Source organism: Pan troglodytes, chromosome 5, assembly GCF_028858775.2.
Source record: "Pan troglodytes isolate AG18354 chromosome 5, NHGRI_mPanTro3-v2.0_pri, whole genome shotgun sequence".
Lineage (NCBI taxonomy): Eukaryota > Metazoa > Chordata > Mammalia > Primates > Hominidae > Pan > Pan troglodytes.
This window is the reverse complement of record NC_072403.2, coordinates 50,175,851-50,195,749: the sequence shown is the minus strand read 5'-3', so window position 1 is coordinate 50,195,749 and position 19,899 is coordinate 50,175,851. Positions and strand designations below refer to the sequence as shown.

Sequence of the window (19,899 nt, the reverse complement as noted above, 5' to 3'; positions counted from 1 at the left end):
GAGGCCAGAAGTGCAAGACCAGCCTGCGCAAACAAAGCAAGACCCTGTCTACAAAAAAAAAAAAAAAAAGTAATCTTCATGCCTCAGCCTCCCAGGTAGCTGAGACTACCCACACCTTGGTCCCAGCTACTTGGGAGGCTGAGGTGGGAAAATCACTTTGCCCAGGAATTCAAGGCCGCAGTGAGCTATGATTGCACCACTGCACTCCAGGTAACAGAGTGAGACCCTGTCTTAAAAAAAGAAGGGAGAAAGTGTCAGATGGTGATGAGGTCTGGGGGGAAAATAGAGAATGGGGATCAGGAGTGTGGATGGTGGTATTCCCTCACCAAGAGGTGACATGTGAGCAGGGAGCTGGGAGGTGAGGGTGTGACCCGTGTGGAAATCAGGGAAAAGCATTCCAGCCTGAGGGAACAGCCAATGCAGAGGCCGTGAGGTGGCCAGTGCCACTGAGCAGTGAGCTGGGATAGGGGCAGGTGATGAGGCTGGAGAGCGGGGTCAGACAAACAATATGCTTATTAAAACAAGTTGTACAGCACCTGCCTCAAGCCTGAGCTGAAGCTGAAAATTGGCACTTCAAAGCAGGAGAAAGCAAAGAGATGGAGGAAAGCCCTCCTTCCCTACCAGAATGAGTCCACCTCAGACAGCCAGACTTTGGACCTCTGCCTTTGTTCCTAGATCTCTGTTGCTAGATGAAGGAAAGGGCCTCAGGGGATCCATCTTCAAATCAAGGGCTCCCTGGCTACCAAATTCTGTCTAGTAAAAATTATTCGAGCAGCGTGGGCCCGCCTGGCAACATTTTCTGCAGTTTCTCATTCTAATTAAGGCACTGATGATTTGCTGGTAAGGCACTGGTGAGGGCTTGAAGGGACCCAATCCCCGGTGCCTGGCCCCTCACTGCTTGCAAAGCAGCATCCTGGCCACTGGGGCAGTAGCCTGTTTAGCAGTGCTCACCACAGGCCCAGGTTCAAGCTCCTCCGCGAGCGCCAAGATGAGTTTTGGCACCCCTGATTTATTGATGAGTTAACAGAGCTTCGAGATGTTCATCCAGGGTAACCAACTAGTAGTCCTCGGCAGAGCTGAAGTCAAAGCTACCCTTTGAAACCCCCGCCACCCTGGCTGCCTCTCCCTTCCTGAAGGCCAATTTTTTTTTTTTTACTAGCCGTCCCTCTGGTCTGTCCCTCTCGCCCTCCAGGAGATCTGGGGCCCCAACCACATCTTGTCGCGCCAGGGCTGGAAGAGAGTTTGGCACAGGGCATGGACTGTGTGAAGGAGCGCTGTGTTGGCCTGGAACCTTCCTGCGTCTGGTACCAGACCTTCAGCTGGGGGAAAGGTGGAAGGTGCCCTCCCGCAGGGCCTAAGGTCAACAGGAGGCCTCACGGGAGTTCCAGTGACTTCTACAGGTGCCTTGGAGAAGGTGCGTCCACCCTCTTCATCTTCCACAGACGCTTTTCCTGGACCAGCTCCCTATCCGTTGCCACACAAAAGCTACCAAGAGAGCACAAGCACTCCAGACCAGCAGCCCTGCCCGACCCCCGCCTCCCGCAGAAAGCCCACCCGTTCCTAGACACGTCCCACGGAAGCACAGGGCATAGCGCAAGGCCACAGTCCCACTACCCGCAAAGCGGCCGCTTCCACGGAACCGTCCCGAGGCCGGGCCTGGCCACCCTGCGCGCGAGTAAGCCGCGTGCCTGGCGCGCAGCGGCAGCGGCAGCGGAGGAAGCAGCGGCGCGCTCGTCCTCCCCGCCCGGCCCGCTCCTAGCAACGCGGGGCGTCCCCAACGACAAAGACCTGCGCCGGCGCGCGGGACTCTGCGTGAGGCGAGCGCCGGGGCTCCCGGAGCGGGTGAGGCGACCTCCGGGAGTGGGGACACCCAGCCCCGGTCTCCCTTATCGGGGCCCCCTCTGGCCGGCTGGGCCCGGGAGCCCCTCTAGCGTCCTCTGCCCACACCGGCCCGAAGCCCACGGGCGGCCATTGCCTGGGTTGCGTTTTCCTTGGCGGGGAAGCGCCGGTCGGTACTCACGGGAGACCCCACGCCCTCCACGCGAGGACGCCCCGCGCCTCCTCCCCACCACAGTCACTGTCTGCAAACCGTCTGGCCCGGGGCTGGGGATCCGAGTGAGGCGAGGGGAGGGACTATGGGAAGAAGAGGGGGAAAGTGGGGCATCCGTAGGGCGTGGAGGAGAGCGGTCCCAAGCCCTGGGGCCCTAGGCTTCTCCGAAAGGCCGTCCGTTCCCATCACCCGAGGGCTGTAATCCCTCCCGCGGGTGCGGAAGCTTCCTCATCTCCCTACCTCCCACTGCACTGCCGGTTTCCCTGGGTTACCAAGGAGAAGCCAGCGCCTCTACACCCCAGGTAGGATGGGGGAGGGACTCCTGGCCTTTGGAGCTGAGCTTCCCTGCTGGGGTGTCTGAGCTGAAGGTAGGGAGGAGAGGTGGGAGACTCCAGAGCCGCTGGAGTCACTTTTGAGACAACAGACCTGAGTGGTCAGGAGTTGGGAGGAGGCCAGCCCAGGGGCTGTGGTAAGTGAACTGGCGGTTTCACCCAGCCCAAGTCCAAGCACGCGGGCCGAGGCTCAGTTGGAGAAAGTTTTTTGCCCTTCCACAAGTGGAATTCCCAACTTGGGAGTGACTTACCCCAAAGTAAGACATGGTGGGCATGAAGGATATGGAGGTGGGTGTAGACAAAAGCCCAGAGCCCTGAGAACAGAGGAGGGCTCTCCTGAGGGGATCTGGGGTGGGAGCGGCTGAGAAGGCAGAGAAAGGGAGTCAGAGCAGTGGGTGCAAAGCCAGCTCCTGGGGAAGTGTCCCAGGCACAGAGGCGCTGTCTGCCCAAAGAGGGCCGGGTGTCTCCACTTCTCCACTAAGAGGAAGGGAGGAGGGGACAGTTGAGGACCAGAACTGTGATGCACAAGAAGGTGAGAATGCAACCCTACAGCATCTTCCTCGTGTTCCCATTAGGGCAGGTGGAAGGAGCTCCTACCCAGAATGGTTAGATTTAGCTGGGGACCTGAGGAAGGATGGAGAAGACCCGAGACTTCCTGTGGAGGGAATGTGCCAGGGGCAGGAGAGCACCACTCTGCAGCACTCTGTTGGGCTCCTTGCACCCTCCAAAGGATGCAGGCAGTGGTCCAGCCTTGCGGAAGTCTCCTATACCCAGCAGTGAACTGGAAGAGGGAGCCTGGACTATTTAGGTCAGCACCAAGGGGATAACCCTGGGCTCCATATTGGTGAACAAGAGAGCTCATGAGCTGGAGAAAGTGGGAGACCCACTGGAAAAGTGCTATGAATGACTGAGTTGGGAGCAATTTATAAGCAACCCCAGCATCTCATGGAAGTAAGAGCATTAGACAGACACAAACTAAAACCTCAGCTTCTCCACTTACTAGCTAGTGACATTTAGTAAGTTACTTAAGCTTTCTAAGTTTCAGTTTCCTCATTTGTGAAATGGGGACAATAGTGTTAAATAATAATCCTCAATAATTAATTTGAGATTTTAATAAAATTATGTAGTAAGGTATCTAGCATCTTCACTACAATATCTAACACACATCTTGAGTGCTGGCTCTGGGCCCAGCACTATATGAAATGTCTCACACACATTAGCTCCTTAATCTTCTGGGTAATCCTATGAAATAGATACTATTAAGTACTGTCCCCACGTTATAGATGAAGAAACTGAGGCAAGTGGGGACCTGCCCAAGGTTGCACAGATAGTGGGGGGCACCGTGGAGATTTGACTTGAGGCAGCAGCACAACTCCTGAGTACTTAGCCAGCTGCTGTCCTGCCTCCTGCTATGTACGTGTTATTGAAGGCCTAGAGCTCTCAATAAATCATAGCTATATATAGCCAAGGGTATGGTTCCCAGAACACCTGTCCACCAGATTCAAGCCATCAGAAATGAGGACAACCCTGGCCAAACTGGAACATCTTGTCACTTTCTATTACCTGTGCTTGGGCATGGAAAGAGCAGTCCACACCCAATCCTTTGAGTTAATGTCCTGGTATAGACGTTGTTCCCTGTGTGTGATTTCAGGACCCTGGACCCTGGTCCTGAGGATGCAGAGTAGGGGCCCAGGGGAGGAGGATTGGCCTTTCCCTGGGGACTGTGGTCCCGGGTTAGAGACACAACCATGTGAAGCCAAACAAGCTGGTGAGGTAGGCCCCAGAGAAGTGAAAGTCCACTGCAGGTGTCCCCACTCTCCCACTTTCCCCCTCTGAGAGCGCAGCACATCCTTGGATGGAGACACCAGGTGGTGGCACAAGACGTACCCACTCCTGGTGGCCCTGACCTCTCTGGAATGTCAGGATTCCTGCCCTGCCCATGTTCAAGACTGGAGTCTTGAACGTGCTCCTAGTCTTCAAACTCTGGGATTCTCTGACTGGCCCAACAGGTTCCCCAGGGAAAGAAAGCTCTGGAGAGGAAGGTGACCCTTCAGCCACCTCCAGGACTGCCCTCTGTGGGTCCTTGGGGACTGTCCATGTGCCCGGGGCCCCCAGCTATTGGGTATCCACCCATCCCTGCAGGCTCCCAGGGAAGATAGTGCCACCTACTCGCACCCTCAGCTGCAGGCTGATGACTGCCAGGCCAGACTAAGACCAACCTGTGAAACAGGCAGAGCTCTCTCAGACTCCTGTCTTCTCCTTTACCCACTCCCCACCTCCTCTCCTTTCTGTGGTTATTCTCCTTGCCTCCTTTCTTTTTCTTTCTTTCTTTTTTTTTTTTTTTTTTTTTGAGACAGAGTTTTGCTCTCATTGCCCAGGCTGGAGTGTAGTGGCACAATCTCAGCTCACTGCAACCTCTGCCTCCTGGGTTCAACCTTCATTTTTTCCCCCTAATTATCTTATAAACCACCTCTTTCAGCCTCTCAAGTAGCTGGGATACAGGCATGTGCCACCATGCCTGGCTAATTTTTGTATTTTTAGTAGAGACGGGGTTTCACCTTGTTGATCAGGCTGGTCTTGAACTCTTGACCTCAGGTAATCCACCCTCCTCGACCTCCCAAAGTGCTAAGACTACAGGCATGAGCCACCATATCCCGCCTCCCTTGCCCCTTTTCTAACTTTGCTTTTTGTATCTGAAACTCATTCACACTAAGGTGTGGAATACATATATCCTGATATCTTATATATAGTCATGTGTATTATATATGTAATTTCTGCACACTTAAACTGTCAGAAACCATATATTACAACTTCTACTTTTTAAAAAGTTTGCTACATTAGGCTGGGTGCAGTGGCTCACGCCTGTAATCTCAGCGCTTTGGGAGGCCAAGGCGGGCAGATCACCTGAGGTCGAGAGTTCAAGACCAGCCTGACCAATATGGAGAAACCCCGTCTCTACTAAAAATACAAAATTAGCCAGCCGTGGTGGTGCATGCCTGTAATCCCAGCTACTCGGGAGGCTGAGACAGGAGAATCACTTGAACCCAGGATACAGAGGTTGCGGTGAGCCGAGATTGCGCCATAGCACTCCAGCCTGGGCAACAAGAGCGAAACTCTGTCTCAAAAAAAAAAAAAGTTTGCTACATTAGTGTCAGTATACATTTTATGATTTACTATGCTTTTGTTTGACCTAAAATGATGAGATATGTTTTTAAAAAGCAGTTCAAGGTTAACATATGGATATAGGCATACAAGTATTGATATTAAATTTTGTTTCATTTAGGGGGAAAATGCATTTACCCTAACAGGGATGAAGACTGTACATTAGGGCCGTGAAATTCCCCTAGTGGAGTGCCAAAGGCCTGGGAGTGCGCTCAGCCCGGGGAGGCCCTCCCCACTTCCCAAGGAGCAAGAATATGCTTTCTTCTTTCCTAGTGGAGGGCAGGAACAGTGAGGGGAGGGGGACATACTGAGTGACTGTGGAGGGGTAGTGTATTGTGGCTAGAGGTAGGAGACCTGCCCTCAGATGCTGGCCCCAGCTCTCATAGGTGTTTTAGGGCCAGTCATTTCCTGTTTCCTTGTTTCTTCATCTGTAAAATGGGGATAAGAAAGCCCATCCTAGCTCCAGTATAGGGTGGTTGAAGAGTCACATGAGAAGATTTTTTTTATTTTTTAGAGACGGCATCTCACTATGTTGGCCAGGTTGGTCTTGAATTCTTAGCCTCAAGCAATCCTCCCGCCTTGGCCTCCCAAAGTTCTAGGATTACAGGTGTGAGCCACCACACCCAGCCTTTTTTTTTTTTTTTGAGAGGATAGTTCTGAAAGGACCTTGAAAAGGACCTTGTAACTGTTAAGTGCTGGACAGTTGTAAGGTGCTGATACTGTCCCAGCCCTGGAGAGATGGGATGTGAGACTAGAGGCTCAATGTAGTCAAGAGAGGAAGAGGCCACAGGAGTGAATCAGGTCCTGTGAGTAATAACCTGGGGGCCTTTGGCCATTCTCAGCTATCCCATTGAACTCTTTCATCTACTGATTGAGGATTTTTCCCATATTTTCACTCACCAAACTGTGAGCCTTTTGGTCAAAATGGGGCAGGACCTTTTGGTCAAAAGGAGTAGAAACCCAACTCTTAGCTTTGGCAAAGGGACTTATTAGAAGGCTGCCAAGTTAGCTCTCAGAGCTGAAGGCACTGCCAAAGAGCCAGACAGCTCTGGGAGCCTCCAGAACTAGGCATGGGGATTGAAGATACCAGGATGCTGTCTCTGTCTATCTATCGTTTCTGCTGGTCTCCCCCAGGCTTGATTCCCTCCCGCCGCAAACAGACCTTGTACGTGTGGAGAGAAATGACTTCCAGCAGCAGGAGATCCAGATCCTTCAAGGACATATGTCCTTCTGTCTCCCTCCACTTGGACAAATCTCAAGAAGGACTCCGATTGGCTTATATCAGATAGCCACCCCCGAACAAGTTGCCCTGACCAATAGACACTCCTTTTGGCCAGAATCTATTATCAGAAGCCAGTGGAGCCGCCCCAAACACCAGCTACCTCGCCTAAAGCAGACCTACCACTGGGCTAGAAATTGGAGACAAAAATGAGGAGGAGACGGCCCCTACACCTCAAGAAGCTCACAGTCTAGTGTGGGTGTGGGGAGAGGGTGGGCAGTCAGGTTACTGGAGTGATGCAGGTACTGGAAAGATGGGGTCTGACAACGGGAGGGGTTGTTTTGGGGTATCAGGGACAAAGAAGCACCTCGCCTTCAGAGAGGAAGTGGTGCTTGAGCTCAGACTCAGAAGACCAGTGATTGTCCCTTTCCCTGGCTGAGGTGGTGGGAAAGGCATTTCAGAGGGAACAACTTGAGCAAGGGCTGGGCAGCATGAACTGGGCTGCAATGTCCCAGATGCAAAGAGGAGCTTATTTCCAACAAGGTGTCCAGCCACGGAGGGCCTTACACACCAAGGTGGGGAGGCTGGATTTTACCCAGTGAGCAGTGGTGAGCTGCTAGAGGGCTTACATGGAGCCTGCCACAGCGGCTGTGTGAAGGCTAGATGTGAGAGAACCAGACTGGATGCCAGAGACCACATGCCTAACAGCTGAAGCTGTGATCCAGACAGACACTGGGGCCCTGAGCTAAGGCAGCAGCAGGAAAGGAGAGGCTGCCTGGGTGGGAAACAAAACTGAATCAGTAACTAGATGGTGGGGTGGGGCGGGAGGGCTGAAAGAGAGAGGTGACTCCCTGGTTTCTGGTGCCGGCATCTGGATGGATTGAGTTTGAGGGACCTAGGCAGCATCCCAGTGGACTTGAGTCTGGAATGCAGATGTAGGAGAGTCTGGCATTACACCACCACCCCCTAGCCTCACCATCCTGGTAACAGTACCCTCTGCTTCTCCTGGGACGTCACAGCTGGGAAACCCCACCTGGAAGAGGTGAAAGCTAGAACCCATCAGCAGGAATGAGTGGACGACCATGGTGGAATTCTGAGGGACCTTGGCACGTGAGAGATGGGCAGAGGGAGAGAAGTCTGTGGTGAAGACTTTTGGAAAAAAATGGTCGGAAAGTAGGAGGAGAGCCAAGAGAGTGGCACGCCAAAGGGTGTCCCCCAAGGGCAGGGGTCAGAAGGCGACCTGCCAAGGGAGGAGCCATACTCCATATCCTCATAACAGTGACAGCGGGGCAGCAAGGAGTTAGTTTTGCTCGTTATCCTTTTAAATATACTTTGTTTTCTATGTTGTTAGTTTAAAAAGTAGATTTTTTTAAACACTTAGAACTAAAATCCTCCTTAGAAGAATCTTGTGTGTCTGGTAATAATTTGCCTGCCAAAATATTTTTGTGATATCCATTTTTAAAAAATCAAGAGATGATTAACTGAAAATTATCAACTCTGATCTTATGCAATTAATTTTTTCAACATTTGCCTTAAAATGACATCAGGCCTTATGGTATGGATGTTCCTATAAAGGCTGAAGGTAGTAGGGGCTCATTTTTATACCAGCCATGCACACGGCAGCCATGTGATATGGAGCGAGGCCCTGCCACTTCCTTCTGAGAAGTTGGTTCAGGGCCCTGGAACATGCCCCGATGGGTCCTGCTGTGTCATGCCCAGAGGCAGGCTGCAGGCACAAAACAGCAGCAAGACCAATTAGGACCAGATCGTAGGAAGAACTCCAGGTCCTGAAAGTGAGGTGCTAGACGGTGGGACTAGAGTCACCTGATTGCAGAGGCATCCCACCTGGCCCCAGGTGGGGTTTCCCAGGTGTGGCTCCCCAGGAGAAGGAGAAGGGACTGCCTGCCAGTATGGTGAAGCTGGATGGTGCTGTGAGGAATGACTAAAGAGTCAACTCCAGGGCAATGCACACCAGCAACCTGGGGCTCCCCCTGCCAAGCCTGGTCCTGCTCCCTGGGTGTGGCCCATGGGTGTCCAGGGACATATCTGGGACCAAGGGAAATTATAGAATGTTTTAGGCCAAAACCAAGCAGGAGTTGGGCTGGCCTGTTGCCTCTGACCTTCCTCCTTTGCCTCTGTCGTACTGTCTATGAGCCCCCAACACCACCCTGCCTCCTTGCCCTTCACATCGCTCCTGGAAATAGGGAAGGGCCTCAGAAACTTTGCACTCACCCAAAGATACCATCTCAGGTCAGCACTCAAGAAGCAGGTCTCCTGGATGTGGTCTCTGCAACCTCAGACCCCTGCCCCTCATAGTACCTTCATTCTCCACACACCCTGTATTCTTTACAATGATCAATATTAACCGACCATTATCTCAGGGGGATCTCCACTACAGCCCATGTAGGAAGATATTATTATCCAGTTTCACAGATAAGGAAACTGAAGCTCAGATAGGTTAAGTAACTTGGCCAAGGTCACAAAGCACATAACTGACAAAGCCAGAAATGCAAAGTCAGCCAGTATCGCTAAGCAGCAACCCCCTCCAGCCTTACACTCTGAGAGGCCATTAGTCAAAAAGCACTATCTGGTTATTCCACAATTCTGGACATAATCTGTGTGTGAATTTGCATTTGATTTGCATAGGGGATGTCACAATACCTAGATATCTTTCCCGCACTATCCCTCTCCCTGCCACCCGCCTCTCAACCAGGCTTTTCCTCCTTGAGATGCCTGGCAGGCTGGGAAGCACCATCTGGTCCCTCCCTCTGCCAAGGACGCCTTTGCTGGTTCAGAGTGTTCCCTCCCACTGGCCACTACCCAGTGCACTGAGTCGTCAGGGTGCACATCTGATGGGAAACTGCCTGGAGGAGGAACTAGGTGCCAGCAGCCTCATTTGGGCTTTCCTCCAGCAGATCTCAGGGCAGGAGTGCAAGGGTGCAGGAATGGGCAAATGGGGGAGGGTCCCCGGACCAAGACACATCCTCTATCTTCTGTCTTCAGCCCCAGATTTAGCTGCCTTCTCGCCTCCCACACTTGCCCACTGCTGTCTGGAATGCTGGGAGGCTGGGAGAGCTAGAGGAAGACTGGATGGGGAGATGGAAGGGAAGGGACCTGGAGTTTGAGCTCTCAGTGGGAAGGAGGAGAGAAGGGTGCTGGCACCTTGGGCAGGGCATGGGTCTCGTTCCCCTCTCCTTTCTCTCTCAACCTGCACTCTCTGAAACAGTAGCCACATTGAAATGGTAGGCTCAATGTGCCCATTGAGCCATCAAATTTTGAAGACCTCATATGAAAACATAGTATATAAAATGTCACATTAATAATTTTATATTGATTATATGTTTAAATAACATTTTAGACATACTGGGCTAAATATAAAATTAATTTCATGGTCAGGCACAGTGGTTCACGCCTGTAATCCCAGCACTTTGGGAGGCTGAGGTGGGTGGATCACCTGAGGTCAGGAGTTCAAGACCAGCCTGGCCAACATGGTGAAACCCCGTCTCTACTAAAAATACAAAAATTAGCTGGGGGTGGTGGCAGGCGCCTGTAATCCCTGTAATCGGGAGGCTGAGACAGGAGAATCACTTGAACCCTGGAGGCGGAGGTTGCAGTGAGCCAAAATCGCACCATTGCACTCCAGCCTGGGCAACAAGAGCAAGACAAAAAAAAAAAAAAGCTAATTTCACCTGTTTTTCTTTACTTTTTTTTTTTTTTTTTTTTTTTTTTTGAGACAGAGTCTTGCTCTATCACCCAGGCTGGAGGGCAGTAGCACAGTCTTGGCTCACTGCAACCTCTGCTTCCCAGGCTTAAGTGATTGTCATGCCTCAGCCTTCTGAGTAGCTGGGACTACAGGTGCCTGCCACCCTGCCCAGCTAATCTGTGTATTTTTAGTAGAGACAGGATTTCACCATGTTGGCCAGGCTGGTCTCAAACTCCTGACCTCAAGGGACCCACCCATGTTGGCCTCCCAAAGTGCTGGGATTACAGGCATGAGCCACCATGCCCAGCCTTGTTTCTCTTTACTTTTTAAAATGTGGGCACTAAAGAAGTTAAAATAGCATATGTGGCTTGCATTTTGGCTTGCATTATATTTCTGTTGGCCAGAGCTGTTCTCAACCCCATCCTACGGATCAGGCAGTTGCTGTTCTATAAAATACTTAGTGCAGGGTCCTGTTATGAGCTGAATGGCTCTTTATTATACCTGTGTCTTTTGGCAACATACACCCCTCACCCTCAGAGGGCCGGTTCAATGTAGGGTTCAGAGCATGAATTTGACAGACTGAATTTAAACCCACCCGTGATACTTCTAAGCTGCATGACATTGGGCAAGTCAATTAGCCTCTCTGCTTCAGTTTCCCAGCAGAAAAATGGGAATAATACAAGTGCCTATCTGAAAAAGGCTTTTCTGAAAAAGGCTTTTCTGAGGACACATGAATTAATAGGCATAAAAAACTAAAAAGATTGTCTGGCACAGAGCAATTACTGTAATTGGTGTAGAGCTATTATCTAAAATTTGGGGCTGCTCCTTGCTAGTTTCATGTGTCAGATACTATATTATGCCGTTTGGATGCATTATTTTATCCACTCCTCCAAATAATCCTACTGGAACTGCGACCTTCATTTCTCAGAGGCAGCATCTGAAATTCAGAGAGGTTCAGTAACTTGCCCAAGGCCACACAGGTAACCTGGATCTGCTTCACTCCAGGGACTGATCGTTAAGCACTATTCTGTACCACCTCTCTTAGTAAATGCCCGCCAAGACCCACCAAAGTAACCTCTACCCTCTTCCTTTTGCTCCAGATCCCTACCTGTTTCAAGGACCTGCCAGTCTGAGAAGCTTCTTGTCATAAGGCCATCCAGGGGCCACGCACCCCTACATTGCCAGCCTCCAGCATGCAGGATACCGTAACGACATCAGCATTGTTGGACCCCAGCCACTCCTCAGTCTCCACCCAGGACAAGTCCTCCACTGGAGGACACACTTCAAGCACAAGCCCACAGCTCTCAAAGCCTTCAATCACACCAGTCCCTGCAAAGTCCAGGAACCCACATCCCAGGGCCAATATCCGTCGGATGCGCCGGATCATTGCTGAGGATCCTGAGTGGTCACTGGCCATCGTGCCCCTCCTCACAGAGCTCTGCATTCAGCACATTATCAGGAACTTCCAGAGTGAGTCTGTCCCTGCTTTAGGTGGGCAGGAGAAGGCCAAGAGTGGGGCTAGGTGGGTGGGGACTGTCCGGAGCCAAGACTGCAGAAGCTGGGTCCTGGGGCAGCCCCTGCTCTCCCGTATGGCATCCTCATACCCACTCAACACTTCCCTTCCACCCAGGGCCAAGACAGTTTCTCCTTCTGTTCCCACTGGCAGGTCCCACCAGACTCCCACCCACACTGCACCCTCCATGCCTCTGCCCTCTCCTTGCCTTTTCTACTCTCTCCAGCAAAACCCAGCCTGAGCCATATCTACTTCCTCCTCCAGAAAGCCTTCCCAAGTGAACCGCCCTCCACTCTGATGGAGTCTTCCATGCCATGTAAGGGCTCTTGGTTTGTTCCGTATTTTGTGCTCTGTAATATTGATCCTTTCCAAAGATGGACTGCCAGCCTCTCCTACCAGATGGGGTGCTGTCTGAGGACAGGGCCATTATTTCATCTACAGCAACTATCGTCACCCAGTCTCACTCATTTTACTTGTTTATTGTCAGCCTCCCCTCACTGGAATGTAAACTCCAAAAGGGAGAGCCCTGTTTGCTTACTCTTCTATCTCCAGCACGTGGGACATAGTAGTCTCTCATAGTGCTACCTCCAGTGTCTGGCACATAGTAGGTGCTCAAAAAATTTCTTGTTTTGAAATGGATGAATCAAATAAGATTGGAAGCCTCTGACCTCAGGGATTGTATCCCCCATCAGACCAGGTGATAATTGAGATTTGGACCTGAGAGTCTTCCTCAGTCTGGGAACTCCCTGAGAACAGATGCTGAGATGTCCACCTTCAGGCAGGGAACATCCCAAAGCTAAAGGCTGTGTCCCACCCTCCGCTTGAGCCCCCCTGAGAGCAGAGGCTGTCTATCCCCTAAGCAGGGAAGGGTCTCTGCCTGGTGCTCCCAGGCAGGCCCAGCCTGAGGCATCATGTTGAGGTGTCCCCCAACACTGTGACCCCCTGCGCTCCTTCCTCTGTTCCCAAAGAAAACCCTATCCTGAAGCAGATGCTCCCGGAACACCAGCAGAAGGTCCTGAACCACCTGTCCCCTGACCTACCACTGGCTGTGACCGCCAACCTGATAGACAATGAGAACTACTGGCTCCGCTGCTGCATGCATCGCTGGCCCGTGTGCCACGTGGCCCACCATGGCGGCAGCTGGAAACGCATGTTCTTCGAGCGGCACCTGGAGAACCTGCTAAAGCACTTTATCCCAGGCACCACAGACCCTGCGGTGATCCTCGACCTGCTGCCGCTCTGCCGGAATTACGTGCGCAGGGTCCACGTCGATCAGTTCCTTCCGCCGGTGCAGCTCCCGGCCCAGCTCCGGCCGGGCGACCAGTCCGACTCAGGCAGCGAGGGAGAGATGGAGGAGCCCACCGTTGACCACTACCAACTGGGCGATCTGGTAGCTGGCCTGAGCCACCTGGAGGAGCTGGACCTGGTGTACGATGTCAAGGACTGCGGCATGAATTTCGAGTGGAATCTCTTCCTCTTCACCTACCGCGACTGCCTCTCCTTGGCAGCCGCCATCAAGGCATGCCACACCCTCAAGGTACTGTCTGCTCCCAGCCTTCCCCCCGACCCTTCTCAGCATCTCTCAGATTCCCTCTCCCCTCCTCTTCCTCCTCTATTATTACCTTCTTCCTATTTCCTTCTCTTTCATTGGCCAAGTGTTTTTTAATGCACCCTGCACCAAGATACACGGTTCTGGGGGTGTAGAGATGAACAAGGCGCTGCTCTCCCAGTTCACCAGTTTGTTTCATTGAACAAACAGCTGCACTCCAGGCCCTGTCCTAGGTGCTGAAGATTCAAGGATGAGCAAGATTGTCATTTGTGCCCTCTGTAGCTAACAGTCTGATGGGATAAAGGCACTAATCAGCAATCATATAAACATAAAATTGACACTAGAATAGGGTTGCCAGATTTAGCAAATAGAAATACAGGACATCCAGTTAAATGTGAATTTCAGGTCCAGGCACGCTTGTAGTCTTCCAGAGACTGAGGAGGCTGAGGTAGGAGAATCCCTTGAGCCTCGGAGTTCAAGCCTGCAGTGAGCTGCAATCAAACCACTGCACTCCAGCCTGGGTTACAAAATGAGACCCTGTCTGAAATTCAAAATTTTGAATTTCAGATAAACAGCAAAGAATTTTTATAAGTATGTCCCGAATATTCCATGGGGCATTCTTATTTATCTGAAATTTATTTTTAACTGGGCATCCTGTACTTTTTTCTGGTACCCCTGAATTGGGATGAATGCTATAAAGAAGAGATACTCTTATGAGAGATTATAAAGGAGCGTTTGACCTTGCAAGGGAAGGCTTCCCTGAACAAATGTCACTTACATAGAGATTAGAAGGAGGAGGACGAGTTACAGTCTCAGAGGGAGGAGCGTTCCAGACAGAGGGAGCAGTGCATACAGGCTCTATGGGCAGAGTGAACATGGCCAGCTCAAAGAGAAAGAGAAGACTGTGTGGCTGGCGCAGAGTGTGAGGTGGTCAGCCTTGCTGGGTGAAGGAGGCTTTGTCCAGGAGGCTATCTTTATCCTTAGGAGCTCTGGGACACCATCCAAGGGTTTTAGGCAAAAAAGTAGATACCATTATTGGATTTCACATGTGAAAAGGTCACTCTGTCTGTGAGGGAGGATGGCCTGGGCAGGGCAGCAGTGAACATGCAGATTACCTAGGAGATCACTGCCAAATCCAGGTGAGGGTGAGGGTCATTTCAGCGAGGGTAGTGTCTGTGGAGACTCAAAGGAGTGGAGAGAGTCAACACATATTTAGGCAGACATGTGTCTGGCATGCACCTGGCCACACTGTCACAGGGAGGATCTGAAGGAGAAGGAAGGAGAAGGAGGTGAGGTGCAAGACCTCTGGCTTGTGAGGCTGGATGGCTGGAGGGACCATTTGCAGAGACAGGGAATGTGGGAAGAGGATCAGTTTTGAGGGGGAAGAGTGTAAGTTTCAGTTTGAGGCATCTCAAAGAAGGGGTCATTTCGTTAGTTGGGTAGAAGGTCCGAAGCTCAGATGAGAGGTCTGAATTGAATGTGGGAATGTGTGCCGTCTTCATGAAGGTGGCAGTTGCAGCCCTGGATTTGGATGGAGTCTCACAGGAGAGAGCCAAAAGCAAGACAAGAAGAGGCCTGGCATGTGGTCTCAGTGGAAGAAGAAGAGCTTGCCAGGAAGCCAGAGGGAGGAGGAAATGGGGAACATGGCATTGTGTCACAGAGCAAGGGAGGGGTATGTTTCAAGTAGAGGGAGTGAGCAACGGGGTGGAATAGAGCTGAGGACTGGATTTAGTGAACGTGGAGGTCACTGAGGGGGAGCTATTTCAGTGGAGTGGCAGGAGCAGAGGCCAGATAGCAGTGGTTTCTGGGGAGAGTGGGAAGTGAGGAATGGGTGGCTGTGATCAGCTTTTTCAAGAACTTGGCTGCGAAGGGGAAAAGGTACAGCCATAACCGATGAGAGCTTTGGGTTCCTTCAGAATAACTCACATATATTTAAAACCAGTGTAAGGCTCCATCCAGTTGCAAGAAAGGGGATGAATGTAGAAGAGAGGCACGGGTTCATAGACCAATAAGTCAGTGCTTGGTATCAGGAAAATGACAGGTTCCCATTCAATGACTGAGAAGGCAAGAGGAGAGTTCACCTGCTGAAAGAGGGGGCTCAGCAAGGAGGCCCCTGAATTCTGAGGAGGCTGCAAAAAGCTGAAATAGTTGTTGTAGATTATAAGAGGGTATTTTGGCCAGAGAAATATAGTTAGATTGGCATGCAGCATTACAAGCCTATTGGTGGTTCCAGTGATAGCAACCAGTCCCATCAGCTGATGTTTTCTATTTTGTCAGTTGCTTGCGCACAGGCATGCAGAAAATAGAGAGTGGGGCTGATCCAGGGTTAGGGCTTTGCCAGAGAGACGCAATGAAAAGAGAAGAGACACAAAAGACTCAGCTGGGTAAGAGGGGTATAAAAAGGAGTGAAGCGAAGGGTAGGGAGAGAGAGGCCAGAAACTCAGAGGTCTCAAGGGAGAGAGAGGAGTGGGACAAGCCAGTGGGAAGGTGAGGGGGAGAGGCTCCCATGGACAATATTCATACTGCCAGCCCCATCCCCTTTCCTTCATTCCTTTATCTCATCCTTTTCCTGCTTCTCCACCTCCCCACTGTCTCCCTAGTTCTTGCCCTGGCAACCTCCTTCAAAGAGGTCCTCTCCTTGCCCTGGTGGATCTTGGCTGGGAGAGGAGGATGCAGTGAGGGCTGAGGCCTCAGGCAGGCTTGGATTCCAAACTTGTCTCAACTGCTTCAATCACTGCATTACTCTGGGGAAATAATGTAAGCCTCCATTTTCTGTCTGTAAAATGGAGAGAACTTTCTCTTCTTCATCGAGATGCTGAAGGTTAGAGATAATGGTTATGAAAGACCCAAGCGGCCGGGCGCGGTGGCTCACGCCTGTATTCCCAGCACTTTGGGAGGCCGAGGCGGGTGGATCACGAGATCAGGAGATCAAGACCATCCTGGCTAACACGGTAAAACCCTGTCTCTACTAAAAATACAAAAAATTAGCAGGGCGTGGTGGTGGGCACTTGTAGTCCCAGCTACTCAGGAGGCTGAGGCAGGAGAATGGCGTGAATCTGGAAGGTGGACCTTGCAGTGAGCCGAGATCACGCCACTGCACTCCAGCCTGGGTGACAGAGCGAGACTCCGTCTCAAAAAAAAAAAAAAAGATAAAAAAGGAAGACCCAAGCAGCATACCCAGCATGTAGTAATTGCTCAATAAACAGTGATCTTTCCTCCCTGCTACCTGCCACCAATTCTACACTACTCTGCCATGCTGGTAGGCTTGGCCCCCTCCAAGACCCAGCCAGGTGGCCAACACTAGGTGAGCCAAGTTTGCCAAAGATCTAGGTGGGCAGGCTGATTATCCCTGGCTGGCAGTTGCTATAGACCCTCTGCCTGCCCACAGATCTTCAAGCTGACCCGAAGCAAGGTGGATGATGACAAGGCACGCATCATAATTCGAAGCCTTCTGGACCACCCAGTCCTCGAGGAGCTGGACTTGTCACAAAACCTCATTGGGGACCGTGGTGCACGAGGTGCTGCCAAGCTGCTGAGCCATAGCCGCCTGCGTGTGCTCAACCTGGCTAACAACCAGGTGCGTGCACCCGGTGCCCAGTCCCTGGCTCACGCTCTGGCACACAACACCAACCTCATTTCCCTCAACCTACGTCTCAACTGCATCGAGGATGAGGGTGGCCAGGCTCTTGCCCATGCCTTGCAGACCAACAAGTGCCTCACCACACTGCACCTCGGTGGCAATGAGCTGTCTGAGCCCACTGCCACACTCCTGTCACAGGTGCTTGCCATCAACACCACACTCACCAGCATCAACCTGTCCTGCAACCACATCGGGCTGGTGAGCCACCTATTCTGGGCTTGTGAGGGTGGGTGTGGAATCCAACTGCCAGGGGTACTTGTGGGATAATTGTGAAGATCACAGAGTTTACATACTACATACTGCATCAAGTATGCACACATACTGTGTATCCCAATGATTATTATTTTTCCTTTAATCCTTATAGTTACCGAAGTAACTGTATATTAACCCTAAGCGTATTTAACCCTAAATATATTTAAGTATATAACTAAGTATATTTAACCCTACTTTCTAGATGGAAAACTAAGTTTCAGGGAGGATAGTGAGTTGCCCAAGGGCATCAAGTCAGTAGCAAGTGGCAAGGCTATGATTCAAACCCAAGATTGATTGAAAGCCTGAGTCCTTTCTGATAGACTGTGTTTCTAAAACTTTCTTAACCAAGTCTGAGAGTAAGAAATGCAATTTACGACCAGGCACAGTGGCTCACTCCTGTAATCCCAGCACTTTGGGAGGCTGAGGTGGGTGGATCACCTGAGGCCAGGAGTTCGAGACCAGTCTGGCCAACATGGTGAAACCCCATCTCTACTAAAAATACAAAAATCAGCCCAGTGTGGTGGCATGCGCCTGTAACCCCAGCTACTTGGGAGCCTGAGGCAGGAGAATTGCTTGAACCCAGGAGGCGGAGATTGCAGTGAGCCGAGATCGTGCCCCTGCACTCCAGCCTGGGTGACAGTGCGAGACTCCGTCTCAAAAAAAAAAAAAAATGCAATTTACATGAACACTGACATAATCATAATATTGAAATTTATGACTTGTGATATATGCTGATATTTTCCTTTACATTCCACTCTATTGTATTTTTTAAAATGCTTCTGTGACCCATTAAATTGACTTTGCAACACACTACTGGGTCACAACCACAGAATGGTAGCATTCTGCCTCCCAACGTGAAATTCTTTCACATTGGGGCTAGCCCACCCAGCCCAGCAGGGGTTGGAGCTGTGATGACCATTGGGCAGGGCCCTCCATTAGGTCACTGAACCCTCTACTAAACCTCCCCATGAGAACAGCCTTGCTCACCTACACAGGCACATACATGCACACACACGTGCACGTGCACACACACACACACACACACAGTTTCTAGAGGGGGTGCTGTTGACTGCAAGTAATAAAAAGCTTAATCAGAAATGGCTTAAGCAGGAGGAATATTCAGTGTCTCCCACAACCAGAATTAGAGGGTTGTAGGGTTGGTAAACCCCTGGGTTCAGTGCCACCCTCTGCTCTGCCCACCCCAGTCTCATGGCCAATGCCTCGCTAGTGCTTCTCTCAGTCCCAAGATGGCTGCCACAGTTCTGACATCTCATACAGGGACATGCCCAGAGGCAGAAACCGGGAGAACACCTGCTCCCTTTTCTTCTCTTTTTGGAATGAGGAGAAGCTTCCCAGAAGCCACCCTCTCTCAGCTTCCCCCTCACATCTCATTAGATTTGTCCCACATGCCCATGGCTGAACCAAAGGAATGGAATTATCATCATTGCCAGAGATTCATGTTTTTCAAACTAGTAGGGTTGAGATGTCAATTTAGTGGGTATTGGCTACCATTTTTCAAATGGAAAAGAACAGAATATGTCAACATGCGTCACAAATAGGTTAAGTATTGTTTTGTGAAACTTTTGTTTTAGTCACATCTACCTGAAAATGTGTAGTATGTGTGTCAGATCCTGGGTAGTGATGTAAATGACCCCTTCCTTTGCACCCTTCTCCCAGGACGGTGGGAAGCAGCTCCTGGAAGGCATGTCAGACAACAAGACCCTCCTGGAATTTGACTTGCGCCTGTCAGATGTGGCCCAGGAAAGCGAGTACCTCATTGGCCAGGCCCTCTACGCAAACCAAGAAGCAGCCCGCCAGCGGGCCTTGAATCCCAGCCACTTCATGTCAACCATCACTGCCAATGGCCCTGAGAACTCTGTGGGATAAAATGACCTGACTTGGATCATGGCCCCAGCCCCATCCCTCATTTCATACCCCTGCCATGCCTGCTGCAGAGTATCACACTGGTTCAGAGGGAGCGGGGAGAGGGACTGTGAATAACCTTGGAGTGATCAAGGGTTGTATGGATGGAGACATGAGGCAGGGAAGGGAGCCTGGCATGGGGGAAGAAAGGGTATGCAGTAGGGACCCAGCCTTTGTGCCCAAGGAAAGGATATTACTGGACACCCACAAATGACCAACTTCTTTCAGGAATAGGGAAGTCAGAGAGGTGTCTGAGGGACTGTGCCTACCAGATTCTCCCGTGGGGGCTGCCTGCCTCCCTGACTCCCCACCATTTTCTTCTCTACCAAACAGATCCTTGATCTTCAAACACACACACACACACACACACACACCCTCTGGCTACAGCAGGGCTATGCCTGGCTCTCTCTGCCACCCCCATCCCTGTAGATGCATTTCCCTGTTGCTTGACTCTGCTTTAAGTGATCCAGTTCTACAGGCCACGCCATCCCCTAGTTCCCCAACTCCCAACCTGGGAAGGGGACAACGAGCTGACACCAGGGGCTCAGACCCAGTG

At 51.2% G+C, this 19,899-nt stretch overlaps 1 protein-coding gene across 19 annotated transcripts; it reads left to right on the top strand.

The window, feature by feature from the left end:
• Positions 1 to 1,583: 1,583 nt before the first annotated feature.
• TCTE1 (t-complex-associated-testis-expressed 1) lies at positions 1,584 to 19,328 on the top strand. Of its 19 annotated transcripts, none has more exons than XM_063813069.1 (7): positions 1,803 to 1,842; positions 2,958 to 3,190; positions 11,567 to 11,936; positions 12,244 to 12,295; positions 12,948 to 13,516; positions 16,917 to 17,366; positions 19,098 to 19,328. In XM_063813069.1, exons 5-7 carry the CDS (start codon positions 12,968 to 12,970, stop codon positions 19,305 to 19,307), a joined length of 1,209 nt encoding a protein of 402 aa, XP_063669139.1. In that variant the 5' UTR covers positions 1,803 to 1,842; positions 2,958 to 3,190; positions 11,567 to 11,936; positions 12,244 to 12,295; positions 12,948 to 12,967; the 3' UTR covers positions 19,308 to 19,328. The 19 variants fall into 19 exon arrangements, with proteins under 19 accessions (XP_016811109.2, XP_054541835.1, XP_054541837.1 ...); XM_063813068.1 differs by having other exon boundaries at positions 1,805 to 2,352; XM_054685859.2 differs by lacking the exon at positions 12,244 to 12,295 and having other exon boundaries at positions 1,811 to 2,352; positions 16,917 to 17,105; positions 17,307 to 17,366.
• Positions 19,329 to 19,899: the final 571 nt, after the last annotated feature.

Coding starts and splice junctions, on each gene's coding strand:
- TCTE1 (XM_016955620.3), top strand. CDS start 11,660: ATGCAGGATACCGTAACGACATCAGCATTGTTGGACCCCAGCCACTCC. Junction 11,937..12,947: donor CATTATCAGGAACTTCCAGA/GTGAGTCTGTCC, acceptor CTGTTCCCAAAG/AAAACCCTATCCTGAAGCAG. Junction 13,517..16,916: donor AGGCATGCCACACCCTCAAG/GTACTGTCTGCT, acceptor GCCTGCCCACAG/ATCTTCAAGCTGACCCGAAG.